The sequence below is a fragment of the Desarmillaria tabescens genome, assembly GCF_030435595.1.
Source record: "Desarmillaria tabescens strain CCBAS 213 chromosome Unknown EV420scaffold_3, whole genome shotgun sequence".
Classification (NCBI taxonomy): Eukaryota; Fungi; Basidiomycota; class Agaricomycetes; order Agaricales; family Physalacriaceae; genus Desarmillaria; species Desarmillaria tabescens.
Genome location: NW_026848302.1, coordinates 1495606 through 1510706, shown reverse-complemented (window position 1 = coordinate 1510706; position 15101 = coordinate 1495606). Strand labels below are relative to the sequence as shown.

Here is a 15101-nt window from a genome sequence, read left to right as displayed (position 1 = left end):
TTAACGGCCCGGAGCTGGAATTCTGCAATAGAGCTGGAATTGGGCTAGAATAACATTATTTATGCGCCGTTTGCAACATAGTATACATAAGCTACTGGTTATACCGCCCCTTCAAATTGTGAACACTGGACTCTACCCATGGACAACAGTGTCATCCTTTCCGAGACTTTTTCTTGGTAGTCGATGGTGAAGGAACTTGAATGGTTCCGCCAAGAGCCTCTCCAGCAACGCCGTCCCCATTCTCAATATGAGTCTTCGCCTCCAGATAAAACATCACATCGCGAAGCTGATCCTCCAAATCCCTGATCTTAGCTTGAGCCTCCGCAGACTGCGTGTTCCCAGCTTCCACCTTCTCCTTCATCTTCTCCAAATTCTTCATCAAGCCTTCACTCACTGCTCTCTCCTCATCTAGTTCTTTCTTTAACCTCTTGGCCAATTGAGACATAGTATCTGCTCGACTCTCAGCCTTAGTTTTGTCTTTGGTCAACTCTGCCACGCGCGCTTCCTCTTCTTTCATTCTTCGATGCTCCCGCTCCCTCATATCCGTCTGAGCATTCTCAAAGTCGGCAGTGAGCTTCGATACTATCTGCTTCAGATCATTAACTTGGGCTTTCAGCTCTGCCGTCTGGTCCTCATAGTAAGACCTTTGAGAATCCAGCTGCGAGGTCAACAGGTAGGAGTACTCGATTCCGATGGCTTCTATCTTTTCGGCACTGAGCGCGTCGGCAGGGCTCGGTCCTAAACCTCCCTCTCTTGGACTCGTGCCCATGGATGAGGCTGCGCTAGGGAGCTCTACTAGCTTCCCGTCAGCTTTGTTTTGAATGAGACGGTGAACATATCCGTCTCCGGCATAGTCCCAGACACGTTGTGTTTCCAGTTCCAATGAGTAGAGATGTGTCGTCAACTGATAATGTTCCTGAGCATGGGCACGGCCATATCTACCGCAGCCAATATTGCCGCATATAAGACAAATCCAGAGGTTGGCAGTAGACGAGCAAGATGAACATGACGACAGAGAGTATGTAGAAGGATTTGCAAAGGGGATGGAACGAGTAGACGAGGAAGACGCCGGATGGGATGTAAGAAGCGTCTGAGAATATCGGCATACGGGGCACCTGCAAAACAAGCCGTTATTACATGCCTAGCGACATTGAGCTCCACGTACCTGCTATCGCCCCATTTGCTCAGACACATGCAGTGGAATGTGTGAGAGCACGGAACAGTAATCAGTCCGGTGACTGCGGAGTCCATCCGTTCCAAACAGACAGGACATGTAGGTAGTTCATATGATGGTCCCAGACCAGAAGTAAGACGTGATATTGAATGCGATACATGGTCGTCCATCTCTACATTCACAGACAAAACATGAACAACGTGGCATATTTCTGGCTGGCAGTAGAATGTCAAATTCGTTAAGATGTAAAGTAGGTGATACCCTACCTCCATAGAGTTGAATGGCTTGCCGTTATATGCCTCAATAAACTCAGTGGCATCCTCCAATTTCGGAAACTTGATAACGACTATCGAGCGATTTGGAGCAGAGTCCCTACGAAGGGGGCTTGAATAAAGTAAATAGAATAACAAGAAGACCCTACGAACCGAATCATACGCAAGTGAGATATACTTTCAGCGGCTGGAGCTACAAAAGCGAGGAAATCGGATGGTGTCATCCACGATGGTACAGCCAACACGCCTAGCATGATCCCATCTGTGTTGGCATTAGACCTGGTGAAGGTGGAGGTATCCTGCTCGTCGGGCTGTTTGGCGGACTCCCGAAAGACGTGAACTATCCCTTCCGGTAAATTGGTCGACCCAGTTGCTAGCTGAGTGTCACTTGGTACAAATGTTGCTACCGCAGGTTCTGTACTACGATGTCAACCAACACTTGAGGAAATACGCGGCATGGGACCAAATGAGACTCACCGTGACTATGCGCCTTTTCTTTTCCTACAGCATTCGAGGAAGATGAGCTCATTCTGTCCGACCAATCTAAACGTATGGGTCCAAAGCGGTAATCCTTGTTCCAGGGGTTGAATGTAGCGTTACGACGAGTAGTCGGAATGGGTTTGTGAGATGGAAGATGCTGAAAGAAAGCTGGGGGAACAGCGGTGTCTGGCAAGTCTTTCTTCGATGATATGATGATTCGAATATGATATCCTCGCATGACAGCTAGCATGCCAGAATTGGCATACCAGGTTCTTGAAAGTTCTGGTGAAGGTAGGGGATGCTTTGTCAGCATATCGGACCCAAATCTGTCGCGATCACAAACAGGACGATCTCATCTCATTACACGGTACTCACCTTCAGGCACGCCGGATGCATAGATACAAACAACTGCACTACGAAGCTCAAACCAAGTCAACCCCCATACTATCTAGTAGTATTTGAGAACAAGGAATTGGCGGGAAGCGTCCCTATTCGCTCTGAATCGTCGTTTTTATTCTGTGTGCTGCTGTCGAACCGCGTGGGAACACCGCATCCCCCAACGTCCCTATGCAACCTCTGCACCTCCGTACGGAGACCGGTAAAATGGAAATTGGATTACTTCAGAGAGCGAAGGGAAAGAGAGAAGAAACAGAGTTCCCAGCTGAGAATTGAGAGGGAACAGCCTGAATTTGCTTAGTTTAACCACGAGTTCGGTACTTTGTACTGGTTCCTTCTAGGTTTTGTATTCAGAAATCCTTACGAAATTGTGTATTTCTTATCCATAATCATACATTTAGCGTCCATTCAACGACGAGAGCTAGAGATGGTCCTGTACTTCACTCAACGACCTTTTCAACTCCCGGAGGGAATCTTGTATCCTCCTTGTTTACGAACCTGGATGGTGAATCGGTCTCAGAACATGTCCATCCAGCAAGTCTATACCTACCTCGTCAAAGATACCCATTTCCAACAAGCTCTTATTGTGACCCCAAAGCGAACTTTGATTCTTGCCATCTCGAACACACCTAGCAACCTCATCGGCCTCGAAATGCCATCCCACTTGACATAGGCCATGAATGGGTAACTTAATGAGCGAGCTACAAGTTCTCACCTCCAACATATTCAAAAGCCCTTTTCTCCTCCTTCAGTCACTGATCCTTTGTCATCGAAATACTCCACAGTGTATTCTTTCGGACAATAAATCGGAGGAGATATCTTGATGATACCTCGTTCGAAACGGATGGTAACGCCAGGATTGATGGGACTCAGGTTAATACTGCAGCTAAGCACGGCTTGAGCGCGAAGGTTAGCTGCATCAAAGGTAAGCGTGAATGATGTATTCGAATCTACACCAGTCAGGGGCGTCTTGAGCATAGATGCAGAAACAGATGGGACTGATAGTTTATTGTCGTGATGCTCATATAACGCCATGATTGCCTTCGTAATAAATATCAGCGCAATAGTGGTTGTGAGAAGAAATTGAACTACCCAGACAAGGGGATAAGGCCCGCTATCAAAACGTGATTGAAGGGCCGTCACACAATTTCTACTGGTACTTACAGGTCAAGCAAAGCGCCTCCTCCCAAAGCAGGGTCCAGTATGCGATGTGTCTTAGGAATGTCTGTAATCATCGGTGATTGAGAACGTGTTCAGGAGGATATCAAAACAAAACAAACTTTGGATATTAAAGTTTCCAGACAGATCAGCCTGGAGTACTACCGGAGGTCCTAGAGTTCCACCGTCGATGAGCTTCTTGACCTCCAAGCTGAGAGGCTGGAATCTCGTCCAAACTGCCTCCATGAAGAAAACGCCCTGGTCATCTGCAGCGGATAGAAGGGCCCGAAGTTCATGACCATTACTAGTAACAGGCTTCTCGCATAGAACGTGTTTACCAGCTTTGATAGCGTCGAGGGCGTTCAGGTAGTGATAAGTATGGGGTGTTCCTGGACATAGTTTAATTCCTTCGAGCCGGGTAAAAGAGCCAAGATAAATGCACCAATGTAAACAGCATCAACGTCCTAGGTGACAACTCGAATGTAATTTATAGTAACCAGACATGATTGACGCACCTTATCAGCGTAAACCTCTTCATAGGATCCATACGCTTTGATCGACGAGGCACCCCCGGCGTTTGTGTTAATAAATTCTTGAGCTTTCTCGGTGGTCCTTGAGCCCACAGCCACTACTTTGTGAATTAGATCGTGGACATCGCGGCTGACCAAAGGACCTTATTAGCAGCTGTATGTAAAGGTTGTACACTATCCCTGCGAACGTTTTCGGGTCTACTAGTAAATCCTTCAAATAAACTTTAGCTAGACCTCATAGAGATAAATGATACATACTTTGACAAAAGCGCTGGCTATTTTACCAGTTGAGATAATTCCCCAGCGAAATACTGAGAGGTTCAGTGGTGGCCATTATTAAGGAGTGTTGATCGATGATGTCAGAAACTTGACGGCTTTGACGGCCCGATACAACGTGATGATACTCCTCTCTCGAACAAATACAGACTGGGCATTCCCTTGCCGATACACTCACCATACTCTTCGAACATTCCCCAATCCTCATCTCAAATCTTTGTCCCCAGCTTACCGGGATCCTGCCCACGCTCCCACCACTGCGTTCGTACTCCCAGCTCATCGATATCTCGCTCAGCCAAGTAGGCACCTGGGAACATGATATGAAGGCACAGTTTATTGCAGGGCATCCCAGAATCGGAGAGAGCAAGAATATCTCCAAGCTCAGTGCCAATGAACAAGGAGCGACGTCGACAACTGCGGCTACACCGCCAGAGGTTCTGGCACGGTTAGCGCACTTGAATGCATGCTATGAGAAGAAATATCCCGGTCTGATATACATCACATTTGTCAATGGAAGAACGAGGGCAGCTATTGCAGAGGAAATGGAGGACAAGTTGGGCATCGGGCATTCTTTATCACTCGACGATCCAGTACTTGTCGATATCGAACCCGTTACGGTAGGGAGCCCTAGTTGGATTTCAGAGCTTGACAGAGCAGTGGTGGATATTGGTCTCATCGCGAAGAGCAGACTAGGTGCATTGGGGGTAGAATGAAGCAAGGCTCGTATAGTCCATGTACTGTCACCATCGTCAGCTAAATACATACAGCAGAATCATCCAGTAAATACAGAAAATTTCCAGTTACAGGATCCAGATGCCATACTTGTCCGAAATAGTCAAGTTGCGCGTTTAGCTGCAGACGCAGAGCTCAGACGTGCTGCTCGTCGCTAGGGCAAGGCTTGTTAATCGGCTCTCGTGGTGTAGCAACAAGGAAACACACCATGAGAACATTCTGTTTCCTTATACGCCATTCAGGGTGAATATTGTCCATCTCTTCCAGCATCTTCTGCACCAGTGCACCTCTCTCCTCTGCCTCCCGCAGACGTGCCTCCGCCTGTTCCTTGAGCTGTTGATTCCGTTCTCTAATTTCCTTCAGTCGCATTTCATGGACCTCTTTCTGCTGCTTGACCCATGCATCACGCTCTCGCAACCGGCGGGCATGTTCTTCCGATAGAACTGGCTTAAACCCGCGAGAAATGATTCTCGTACGGAGATTATAGTGCTGGCAGATAGTGAGAAACAAAAAGCGGTTGCCAATGGTTGCCTCACCGTTCGTTTAACCGGATCACTCAGGACCTCTAGAGCTTCCTGGACCTGGAGATGAAACGTTGTAAGTAGCACCATGATTTGGTAGCAGACATACGCTACCTTGTAGAATCGGGCCTTAGCTGCCTGCTTTTCCTCCTTCAGAGGAGCCAAGGTCTAGCTTATCCGGATGGGTTTCAAGTGCTTTCTGCTTGTATGCCCTGCGAACTGTCCACATGAAACATTCGTTAAATTTCTGTACCAGTACACGAGTAGTCGAGAACGATATCGGTATACCTTCTTCCTGCGTCGCATTGGTGGAAACTCCTAGGATATCGTACAACGTTCCCGACATCGATAGCTACTTTGAAAAAGGCATAAAATTAGCAAGTTGAAGTTGAAGATAATTATTCGGTGGAAAGAGGGACGTTGCGGATCCAGGTCAACTTCAACCTTCGGAGTTTGCGCGACGCGCCACTCATCACGTGTTGGTAATTGGTAAACGAAAAAATAGGCGATCACTCTCGCAGTGGCATGGGTTCTTCGCGGTCTACGATGTTGACTTGTTTGTCAACAACGGCGTAGAAAACATTGGCTGTTCCCTTGATAGGGACCGTTTGCCAGTGCGACTACTACTACTACTACTACTCGCCCTTCCAGTCACTCTTCAATTAAGCGTTCAATTATTAAAACCGACACTCCTAGTAGGCAACTCTTCGCGTATTACTCAGCCGCATCATCTGGACTTCTGGTCCTCAATTATCACATTCTCAGAGGGATCACTGATTTCAAAACTGTTGAAAAGGTATTTGACCGCCGAAGATTTCAGTCTTCTTCGTTCAACCTACTGATACTGCAATGGGTGCAGTGTCTCGCCTCATCTGCTCTGCGATTGCGTTCGGGCAGCTCCTCAATACTGGTCTCGGCTGCTAATGTCTTCGTCCCATTTCATGGTTTATCCTTTTGCTTCTTGATGTGTCAATAATCTCACGTCTATTTCAAACAGGTTCAAAACTCATACTCATACTCTCAGGAATGATTGGGCAAACGACATCGCTACTGCTCAGTCAATCGGTATAGATGGTTTTGGTGAGGAGTCTTGCTTATGAGCCTCACAACTTGTTCTAAACCTTTACATCTAGCCCTGAATGTTGCCAGTCCCAGTGATTACGAACCTGACCGCATCGAAAACGCGTATGCGGCAGCGGAGGCCGCGGGATTTAAGCTCTTCTACTCTTTTGATATGGTCTCTGTCAGTGGAGCATGGTCATCAGACACTATTGCCGCCCAAATTGAAAAGTACGCGACGTCTTCAAGCACATTCCTATGGAATAACGCCGTGCTCGTCTCCACTTGTGCTGGCCAGGACAACGGAAATGACTTTTGGGCGTCTGTAAAGTCTACGCTTTCTGGCCAAGGAATTGACATTTCTTTCGCGCCCGCCTTGACTTCTTACCGGGACCCATCTCAGGCAGAGACGATGCTGTCTACCTTCACGTCAGTGGACGGCTTCACTAACTGGTGGTCCTGGTATGTAATATCTAGCTTCATAGCTTCCCAATCACTCATTTTGTTTCTTCTGTAGGCCCAACGATGGTGCGTAGCTGGTCATAAGCCGTAACAAACACTGATCTTCCTCTTGCGTCATCCAGTCAATGAAACGCTCACCGTAGACACCGATCTTACAAGTCCGCGGTCAAGGGAAGTCGAACTGGTCCCTACATCATGTGTTCGTCAGTTTACTACAAATGCTTCCCCCTGATACTCATATGTTCCAGCTGTATCACCATGGCAATTCAAAGATATCAGTGACCAGAACTGGGTTGAGCAAAGCGATACTCTGTGGAATTACCGATGGCAGCAGGCCATTAATGGCGTGCAGCCCTGATATCGTCGAAATCGTGACCTGGAATGACTACGCAGAATGTAAGCCACGTTTGATTTCTATGTGCAGGACGCCAATTCACAATTTCAGCTCATTATACCGGCGACATCAATCCTAACGTTGCGGTAGGTAAAATCAAACTGGTTGTAAGATAGCACTTTTAAATTTTTTTCAGCTATACGATGCTGCCTCCTATGTTACTGGCATTGATCATGCCGCATGGAGAATTGTAGCTCAATACTACATCAGCTACTTCAAGAGCGGCTCCGCTCCTACCATCACCGTATGTGAAGTATTAGTGATCATCAACATTCGCACTTGCTAACATCTTATAGGAGGACCAAGTCGTTTTCTGGTATCGCGTCCATCCCCGCGAAGCGACATGCTCCGGAGGGACCCAGCCTCGCATGTACAATTTCCCTGCGGATGCGGTGTTCGCTTTGGCGATGCTCGCCGAGGATGAAACCGTTGCTGTCGACATAGGCAGCACCAGCCATACCGAGTTCGCCGCTAAAGGAGGCGAGCTCACGATGGGGGTCGCGTATTTCCCATTTGAAGATAATCAGACTCCTGCTGTTAGTCTCGTTCGCAACGGTGCTACCGTGAAGTCGACAAATGGACCGCAGCCCATCACGACGAATTGTTCATACTACAACTTTAACCCTGTAGTGGGTGCTTTGAGTGCCTGAGTTAGTGATCCTTGACTGTCGTCGATTACTTATGCCCTTAGTTATCTCATTGGACGCTTGATTAATACATGGATTATACGGATTGAGACGCGTAGCCTTGTTCTTTGCGCATACGTTTGTGCTCCTTCCAGTCACTGAGTTCGGACTAATCAGTATAGTGAACACACAGACAAAAAAGGGCGGTAACGTACTTAAACTGACATTGCCGGATGCAATACTACACCTCACATCTAGAACATTTCATCGTCGCAGGTGTCTCGTTATTGGGTAAGAGACATTCTAAATACGCACAGACTAGATTCGCCGACGTATTCTGTTCCCGAGCTTTGAAATCCATCAGAAGCGGAGTTAGATGTGCCATTGGATCTTGCGTTTCTTTCCCATGACTATCCACAGTCCTAACACGCAAGCTAGGTCGCTTACCACACTTCTGATAGGACTTACGGGAATTTTCACTGTGTTTTGACATTGTGAGAATGACTCGTTGTACGCAGCATGAACTATACCGGGCACGCCTTGACGGAGATCCAGGTTCTTGTTGGGAGTGTGAGAGAAATCCCTGGGCCCATTGGGGCAAGTCTACAGCACTGTGCAGTCTGGTTTGTAAAAACTTGCACTAATATCAGCATTCTTGTACGAGAAAGCGAAGGGCGCGACTACCTTTCGGTTCGCTGATAACGCATTGATAGTCTCTTCCACGGAACCCACGTGTTTTTGACGGCCTTTTTGTTTTCAGTAAGTGCCAAACTGATTGGCAAGCCGCATAAGAACAGAACGAATGATGTCCACAACAGCTTCGATCTATATAATCCGAAACGATGAGTGGTGTATAGCCTGGTGATTGAAGCGTAACTTAACCATCATCGCCCGACAAGTTTGAGACTCGACGCAGAGGACCTCAGATTTTGCAAAACGCTTCCCAGTGAGGTCTGCCGGTAAATGTTTCTTCTGGATGATAGAGCGACGGTTTACATCGAGGTATAGAACGCATGAATCGTTGAAAATCATCGAGCATAGCCTGTAAATTTGATTGACCTGCAGTTGAAAGCATCGAAGGTAACAAGAGTGCTGGAAGTACTTGATAGTAGCGGATGAAGATAAATTAATTTACTTTTAAGTTGGTTACCCCGGCTTAGCCGACTTATGGGTCCCTTTCTTCGATTCGCATATCGCTAGCCTATCCTTTTCGAGCAATCCATGCAAGGATTCGAGTCTGGGGTCCGTATAGTATGATAACAGGCTAGGGAATATTCCTGCTACGTTAGTAGAAGGTCTTATAGGGGATGGATGGTAGCCGAGTTTTTGACAGCTCCCCGAGCCGAATGTCATCGGACTTTCTATGTGTGGTAAATTTGAACGGCGCGCCACACATAAATTTCTGTTAAAGTCAGATTCTCGGTGTGGCAGTTTCTTTGTTTGTCACTTTGTTTACTGTGACTCAGGTTACTATCACGCTCTCCACGGAGTTGCTCGGCCGAACTTCCATTCAGCTCTCCTAACAGCGATTCTGAGAGAAAATGCGAGCTGGTGGCGGCATCTGCCGCCACCGAGCGAGGCTTTTTCGAGCAGCACCCTTATTACTGTTAGTTTTTGAAGTCCTGATCATAACTATTTACTAACTGATTCAATTCACCCACATCACCAATGGCATCGGCTCTGATTCCAACTCTTAGGTTCAATCGTGTATAAGTGAGGTAGTTTTAAAACATGATGCCGAGGTCTCAAGTAGTGTTAGTGTTGGTGTTGGTAGTGGATGGACAAGCCGACTCCGAAACGACGGGCCGGAATATCCCCGATTCTTTCCGAGATAAGGACGACACAACTCGTCAAATTAGGAGCCAAATTTGTCATGATGATTTACGCAAAATACGCGTCATAGGCGGGCTCGTGAACGAAAATACTCCACTGAAAAGATATAATGTGAGGCTGTCTCACCAATGCTATCACGGTGAGTCCGAGCCGTTCATCTCATCGCAATCCTCTATAATGGCAAATATCATCCGTTCTGCCAAGCCTAGCAACAATTGGACGTCGAATGAATTGGCTGCATATAACATCGCAGTCTACTGCCAATCCATGGATGACTTCTTCGGATACACGCCCAACACAATACCTGACGGAATCGATCCTGCTTTCCTGACCGCTACTGTCCCTCCCGACGAAAATCTATCAGATCACACCTATCGACTCCTTCAATACCTAGATATTGCCACTCACGCCAGCTCCAACCAGGAATCAGCAATCAACGATTTTGCCAAAGAGCTGCTTAGCTTGCTTGGTTTCGAAGAACGAGGGACTCTTCTGCGATCGCGCTATTCCATTCCTTTCATGATATGCGGTGACGATGGGCGTGTAGCAGAGACTAACCTATGTTTGGTTCAAGGCAACATGACGATTCTCCTTGTCATTCAAAACGAAACGGCCATCGGTACCAAGGATCCCGAAGTGCAGGTCATCGCTCAAGCCATTGCTGCTTTCCAATACAACAACGTAGCTCGCGATCGCAATGGCTTAGAACCGCTTGATTCCATGACAATCCCTGCCATTACTATGATCGGCACTCGTCCCGTTTTTTACAAAATACCCGTCACTCGGCAGCTGAGCGATGCCATTGCTATGGCCCAGTACCCTGTCTCGAAAACAAAAGTTGTCAAGTGTGTAGTTGCGCCACACTCCCGTCGTCTGAGCGAAGGAATGGAGGTTCCTGAGTTTAGGCGAGAAGTTGTGCAACATTATGAGGCTTTCAGAAGAATGTCGAAGGAATGCTGGAGCCATTTCATTATCTAATTTGCTTTGGTCAGTCTTTTAAGTCGTGTCTTTTGAAGTTTGCCACCATAACGAGCTTTCATAGGTAGCCTGACCGTTTCCCATCCCCCTTCCTCTGTCCCCTTGCTCATGAATAGCATACTATAGGCCCGTTTTGATGATTATGTATTTCAGATTCGAACATGCAGATAGCTTTAGTCTCTTGGTTGTTCTTAAAGAGGTCCTGCCCTCCCTGAACAACATGAAGTTTCTTCCGAGTCGCACAGGACTAATGTTTGTCAGCACGCTCAGTTTCAGCTTTTGACTGTCGTCGGCGTCCGCTCTCGCTTGCATAACTGTAGTCTTTTGACTTCGGAAACACGTTTACTGCTAACATTGTTTATATGTTTATATTATTGGAATCGGAAAGAATCGGGGACCCGGCGCAAGCGCCGCTACCGACATCCCTTGCATCAGGTTCACGGCAAACTCGGCGCCGTATGTACTACCTCGCAGGTATTTTATCTCGTTGTATACTTGAGTTATTCATACTGATTGAAGGCTATTATTGTTTGTATATACCTTTGTGCTTCTTCCAATCACTGGCCTGGGGTGAAAGTTGATCAGCAGAGAAAAGGATGTCAAGACTTGTTCTACCTGGCAATATCTACTGCAGTAGCGCGTACTGCAGTAGGCGCATCACATAGTCACGAAAACACTCTGATTATTGTGTGAAGAACACATGGTGTACGCACAGTCAACAATATTAGCGAGTCACTGGGTCGGACGTGTCATTGGGTCCCGTGCACTCTTCATGCTCGTCCATAAGCGCTGGAGCCCTAATGCGGGAACGAAATCTACCATCGCCCTTCTGGACAGCTCTATACTGGATACGAATACGTGTTTCCCAATCACACCACCTGTCGACGTGTACCAACCATTTCCTCACCTCTCGGCGCTGTGTCCAACGATGATGGTAAATCTTCCGACGGCTTTTGTGGCGTTGGCATTAGCGTCGTCAGTATTCACAGCGTCTCCCACGTCCTTCAATGATTCCTTTTGCGCCATCTCCACGGCCGTATCTCGCGAGGCTCCCCCTGTGTATTGCCTCACCTCACTTGAGCCCGTCGAACCCACGGATACAGATGCTCCACTCTTCTTTGAGGAGTCGAAAGAGAAACAAGCTGAGCTGCAGAAGCAGAAGCAGAAGGGGAAAGAGAATGGCGGGGAGTGTGCAGGCATCGATGGTCAAACATCACCGTTCGCTTCGTACGATCCTACGGATGAACCACTATCATCCCATTTTCAGGTCCCAATAGCGGATAGATTCAATTATGCGGCCCTCGAGTGCTCTGCTCGTGTCCGCGCGTCTCATCGTTCAGCAAAGTCGCCGTCTTCCATCCTATCCTACAAACGCGATAGGTACATGCTGAGCCCATGTACTTCCAAAGACAAGCAGTTCTTAGTTGTGGAATTATGTGACGAAGTTCAAATCGACACCGTGCAGCTGGCAAACTCTGAACCCTTCAGTGGGGTTTTTAAGGACCTTACTGTCAGCGTGGCGAAGACGTACTCGACAGGTGAAGAAGGCTGGACCGTAGCAGGGACCTACAGAGCCAAGAATATTCAGGGTGTACAGGTCAGGCATCACTGCGACTACCATTACCCCGTCTGACCTCCAACAGTCCTTCCATCCGCCTACGTCGCTAAGCCACGACTTTTACAGGTACATACGGATAGACTTTCACTCCCACTACGGCAACGAGTACTACTGCCCCATCTCCCTGCTCCGAGTTCACGGCCTTCATCGTCTTGATCAAGGGAAATGGGAGCAACGAGAGACAGAACACCGCGTAAAAGAAAAGAAAAGTTGCTTGCTACTCGCCTCGACGAGCCCGAGCCTGTCCAAACCCCTGCAGACCCCGTTACGGTTGTTAATGCTTTAACAACGAATATCGCTAAACCCGTTATCCCAACCGTTGATCTTGGTCTACTTCCAGAGTGCAGCTCTTCACCAAAATTTGGTCCTGCTACTTCTGAACCCACAACTAAATTTACCAGCTCACAAATTGTAGCGTCGACGACAAAGGTCATTTATTCTCAGGGCATGACTCCTCCGAATGAAAGTGATATTCTTTCTGCAGATACCGTGCAATTTTCTCCTTCCACTGTTAATCTCTCCGCAAGTACATCGCTCACGAATTCCGCTCTCGCCAAGATCTTCTGTCTTCGGATACCGGTGGACACTCACAGTCCGCCGCCATTATTGTCACGGCTTCTGAAACCCTCCCTCCTTGTAAAGTAATTCGTGCCGAAAAAAATTCACTGTCAGGTGCTCGAGTTTTGTTACGTGATGCTTTATTTTCGTCAAGGGTACACTACTTCTACAAGATGTCCTACTCAAAGAAGAAGAAACGGGGCTCCCTCCCAGGAAAATCCAAAGAACCCGAACGAAAATTCTCCCCCTCGAACGCATCTTTCGAACGTCGTGGCCATTGAAACGATGCGGCCCAGATCCATAGGGAGCAAGAATGCAGGGAAGGAAACCTCGCCCGACTCACTGACATGCCCATTACTTGAACCGACGGGTGCCACGATCTCTATACACCAAATGGTGACGCTCGTCCCCTCATTCGTTGTGAGTAGTTCTTGAGATCTGGCTCGAGGAACTTTTGGTGGTTTGCGTTTGGAAGCAGATGCCCTTGGTGCCGTCGTAGAGAGGATGACGAAAATAATTGTGTAGGTGTTTCGACGACTTTTCGAGGTGGTAGCGAAAACTTCTTAGTATCAAATCGATGTGATAGTAAGACCGGCCTGCAGTTTATTGAAGCCATGAACCAACGGCAATTCAGAACACGGGAGAGCGAGGAGAGCAAGGAACTTCCCTTGCCATGTCATCCTTCCAAGGTCGCTTCGTTCGATATAAGTATTACGCGGTGGCTTCGACTAGCATCGAGGCTGGTAATTTATGGCACGACTAGTACTCAGCATAAGTTATACTTTTGCTTGTGGCCCGTCCACATGCTGATTAGGAGTTCCTATCAGGACTTCACCTTTCCCTGCAACGAAAAAGAGAGTCGGGACCGGGTGTCAAGCTGGCGTCTTGCAAATAAACTGTGTGCTCTGTATGAGTTGATAAGACTCGTCGAGACGTAGATGACGACTGAGTACTGAGGGTTCATGGGGACTGAATTGCTGCTAATACGTGTACGTTATCTTTGGGCGTGCAGGGATTGGCCGATACTACAAACAACGAGAAGCCTCGACACGGAAAATTGATTGTCAAGGGTCATACATTCAAAGTCCTATATCCAATACCAGATGGCTTATACACACTCCTAGGCAATGACACTGCGGCAAGTCATCACTGTTTCTGGCTAGTTGGTCAGCGAAGACGGAACAGGAAGTTTGAGAAATTGTCAGTGATTAGTATGGACAACAATGTATGGGAGCTTCGTCGCCTTGGTGTTGTGCCCAAGGAAGTTAGGTAGAACGGTCCTGTGTTGACTGAACTGTTTAGCACTTACTTAACGCAGGTTTAATGTTAGTAGTATTATAGGATAGGGAAAGGCATAGTCTCTCTCACCTACAGCATTGCTTATTTTCTAGTTAAGTACCATCATTTCCCATTTGATTTGATTCTAATATTCTTGGGGAGCGTAAGCGAAAGAAGAGGTGAGCAGCAATATTATATTATCGCAGCTGTAGTCGCAGCGACTCTGGTTTGAAGGTAGATCGGAACCCAGCCAGTGGTCGCGTGCAATCCTTCAAATTTTCCCCGTTGTGAATGTGTCCCCTGGATATAGAGTGACGGTTTCCATCAAAGTACAGAGCTTGTCAGCAGGTGTAGCCTCTCCAGTGTCTGTTCTACGACCGGAAATATCAAGAAAGTAAGTGAATAGGGACATGTAGTTCTGGTGGTGGCTGGGGACAATTTTTTCTTCGTCGCATAGTGTATTTGATTCACACGTCGATGGCGAATGATGACAAGTGATGCATAAAACCGTTTCAGAGACTCGAGTGCAGCGTAAAGTACAGTGGCAAGCAATGGATAATAGTGAAGAGACGACAGCGAAGTCTGTCATTGAGGTGAGCGACACCAACGGCCCTGACAGCGCTACCACTTACAACGTTGGTAAAACCCTGCATGATAAAGAAAGATTTTTGGCAGTACATTTAGCTAGTCAAGAAGAATCAGTATGCATTCAGGAGCGAAACAGCCAGCAGACATACCCAGATTGTAGACAGTCAG

The 15101-nt window shown here is 47.4% G+C and overlaps 8 protein-coding genes across 8 annotated transcripts; 4 read left to right on the top strand and 4 right to left on the bottom strand.

Annotated features, from left to right (window-relative positions):
* Positions 1-14: 14 nt before the first annotated feature.
* On the bottom strand, positions 15-2217 carry EV420DRAFT_1326123 (BRCA1-associated protein 2-domain-containing protein). The gene is made up of 5 exons (XM_060468748.1): positions 1924-2217; positions 1600-1861; positions 1441-1546; positions 1166-1389; positions 15-1115 (listed from the first exon to the last, which is right to left on the bottom strand). The coding sequence occupies exons 1-5, from the start codon at positions 2174-2176 to the stop codon at positions 152-154; spliced, it is 1809 nt and encodes a 602-aa protein (XP_060337830.1). The 5' UTR covers positions 2177-2217; the 3' UTR covers positions 15-151.
* Positions 2218-2671: 454 nt separating this feature from the next.
* EV420DRAFT_1507837 (uncharacterized protein) lies at positions 2672-4366 on the bottom strand. Its single transcript, XM_060471395.1, has 11 exons — positions 4323-4366; positions 4269-4285; positions 4199-4221; positions 3996-4140; positions 3923-3944; positions 3603-3869; positions 3487-3547; positions 3415-3436; positions 3079-3363; positions 2873-3010; positions 2672-2807 (listed from the first exon to the last, which is right to left on the bottom strand). The coding sequence occupies exons 1-11, from the start codon at positions 4342-4344 to the stop codon at positions 2763-2765; spliced, it is 1047 nt and encodes a 348-aa protein (XP_060337829.1). The 5' UTR covers positions 4345-4366; the 3' UTR covers positions 2672-2762.
* Positions 4367-4417: 51 nt separating this feature from the next.
* Positions 4418-4999, top strand: EV420DRAFT_1260285 (Oxo-4-hydroxy-4-carboxy-5-ureidoimidazoline decarboxylase; the record flags this gene model as incomplete). Its single annotated transcript, XM_060467001.1, has 1 exon — positions 4418-4999. A coding segment is annotated over one exon (582 nt), but the record flags the coding sequence as incomplete, so codon positions are not given.
* Positions 5000-5121: 122 nt separating this feature from the next.
* On the bottom strand, positions 5122-5885 carry EV420DRAFT_1636260 (uncharacterized protein; the record flags this gene model as incomplete). The annotated part of the gene is made up of 5 exons (XM_060476565.1): positions 5122-5172; positions 5226-5507; positions 5555-5599; positions 5654-5707; positions 5760-5885. 5 exons carry the CDS (start codon positions 5883-5885, stop codon positions 5122-5124), a joined length of 558 nt encoding a protein of 185 aa, XP_060337827.1.
* Positions 5886-6388: 503 nt separating this feature from the next.
* On the top strand, positions 6389-8104 carry EV420DRAFT_1636259 (glycoside hydrolase family 71 protein; the record flags this gene model as incomplete). Its single annotated transcript, XM_060476564.1, has 9 exons — positions 6389-6426; positions 6564-6619; positions 6673-7060; positions 7116-7126; positions 7183-7259; positions 7309-7456; positions 7506-7540; positions 7591-7698; positions 7751-8104. 9 exons carry the CDS (start codon positions 6389-6391, stop codon positions 8102-8104), a joined length of 1215 nt encoding a protein of 404 aa, XP_060337826.1.
* A 1816-nt stretch (positions 8105-9920) lies between these two features.
* Positions 9921-10900, top strand: EV420DRAFT_1507814 (uncharacterized protein). Its single transcript, XM_060471394.1, has one exon. It carries the CDS (start codon positions 10091-10093, stop codon positions 10889-10891), a length of 801 nt encoding a protein of 266 aa, XP_060337825.1. The 5' UTR covers positions 9921-10090; the 3' UTR covers positions 10892-10900.
* Positions 10901-11420: 520 nt separating this feature from the next.
* On the top strand, positions 11421-12999 carry EV420DRAFT_673084 (UNC-like C-terminal-domain-containing protein). The gene is made up of 2 exons (XM_060483027.1): positions 11421-12488; positions 12535-12999. Exons 1-2 carry the CDS (start codon positions 11592-11594, stop codon positions 12793-12795), a joined length of 1158 nt encoding a protein of 385 aa, XP_060337824.1. The 5' UTR covers positions 11421-11591; the 3' UTR covers positions 12796-12999.
* Positions 13000-14425: 1426 nt separating this feature from the next.
* EV420DRAFT_672969 (uncharacterized protein) lies at positions 14426-15029 on the bottom strand. Its single transcript, XM_060483025.1, has one exon. The coding sequence runs from the start codon at positions 14932-14934 to the stop codon at positions 14617-14619; it is 318 nt and encodes a 105-aa protein (XP_060337823.1). The 5' UTR covers positions 14935-15029; the 3' UTR covers positions 14426-14616.
* Positions 15030-15101: the final 72 nt, after the last annotated feature.

What these genes read in the sequence shown, in the direction of transcription:
- EV420DRAFT_1326123 (XM_060468748.1), bottom strand. Translation starts at nt 2,176, where the DNA reads ATGCTAGCTGTCATGCGAGGATATCATATTCGAATCATCATATCATCG. An exon ending in TCTCACTTGCGTATGATTCG is followed by an intron (nt 1,547 to 1,599) that starts GTTCGTAGGGTC and finishes CCCCCTTCGTAG; the next exon opens with GGACTCTGCTCCAAATCGCT. An exon ending in AGCAAATGGGGCGATAGCAG is followed by an intron (nt 1,116 to 1,165) that starts GTACGTGGAGCT and finishes CTTGTTTTGCAG; the next exon opens with GTGCCCCGTATGCCGATATT.
- EV420DRAFT_1507837 (XM_060471395.1), bottom strand. Translation starts at nt 4,344, where the DNA reads ATGGCCACCACTGAACCTCTCA. An exon ending in TTACTAGTAGACCCGAAAAC is followed by an intron (nt 4,141 to 4,198) that starts GTTCGCAGGGAT and finishes TCCTTTGGTCAG; the next exon opens with CCGCGATGTCCACGATCTAA. An exon ending in TGGAAACTTTAATATCCAAA is followed by an intron (nt 3,548 to 3,602) that starts GTTTGTTTTGTT and finishes CGATGATTACAG; the next exon opens with ACATTCCTAAGACACATCGC.
- EV420DRAFT_1507814 (XM_060471394.1), top strand. Translation starts at nt 10,091, where the DNA reads ATGGCAAATATCATCCGTTCTGCCAAGCCTAGCAACAATTGGACGTCG.
- EV420DRAFT_673084 (XM_060483027.1), top strand. Translation starts at nt 11,592, where the DNA reads ATGGTGTACGCACAGTCAACAATATTAGCGAGTCACTGGGTCGGACGT. An exon ending in AGAATATTCAGGGTGTACAG is followed by an intron (nt 12,489 to 12,534) that starts GTCAGGCATCAC and finishes GACCTCCAACAG; the next exon opens with TCCTTCCATCCGCCTACGTC.
- EV420DRAFT_672969 (XM_060483025.1), bottom strand. Translation starts at nt 14,934, where the DNA reads ATGACAGACTTCGCTGTCGTCTCTTCACTATTATCCATTGCTTGCCAC.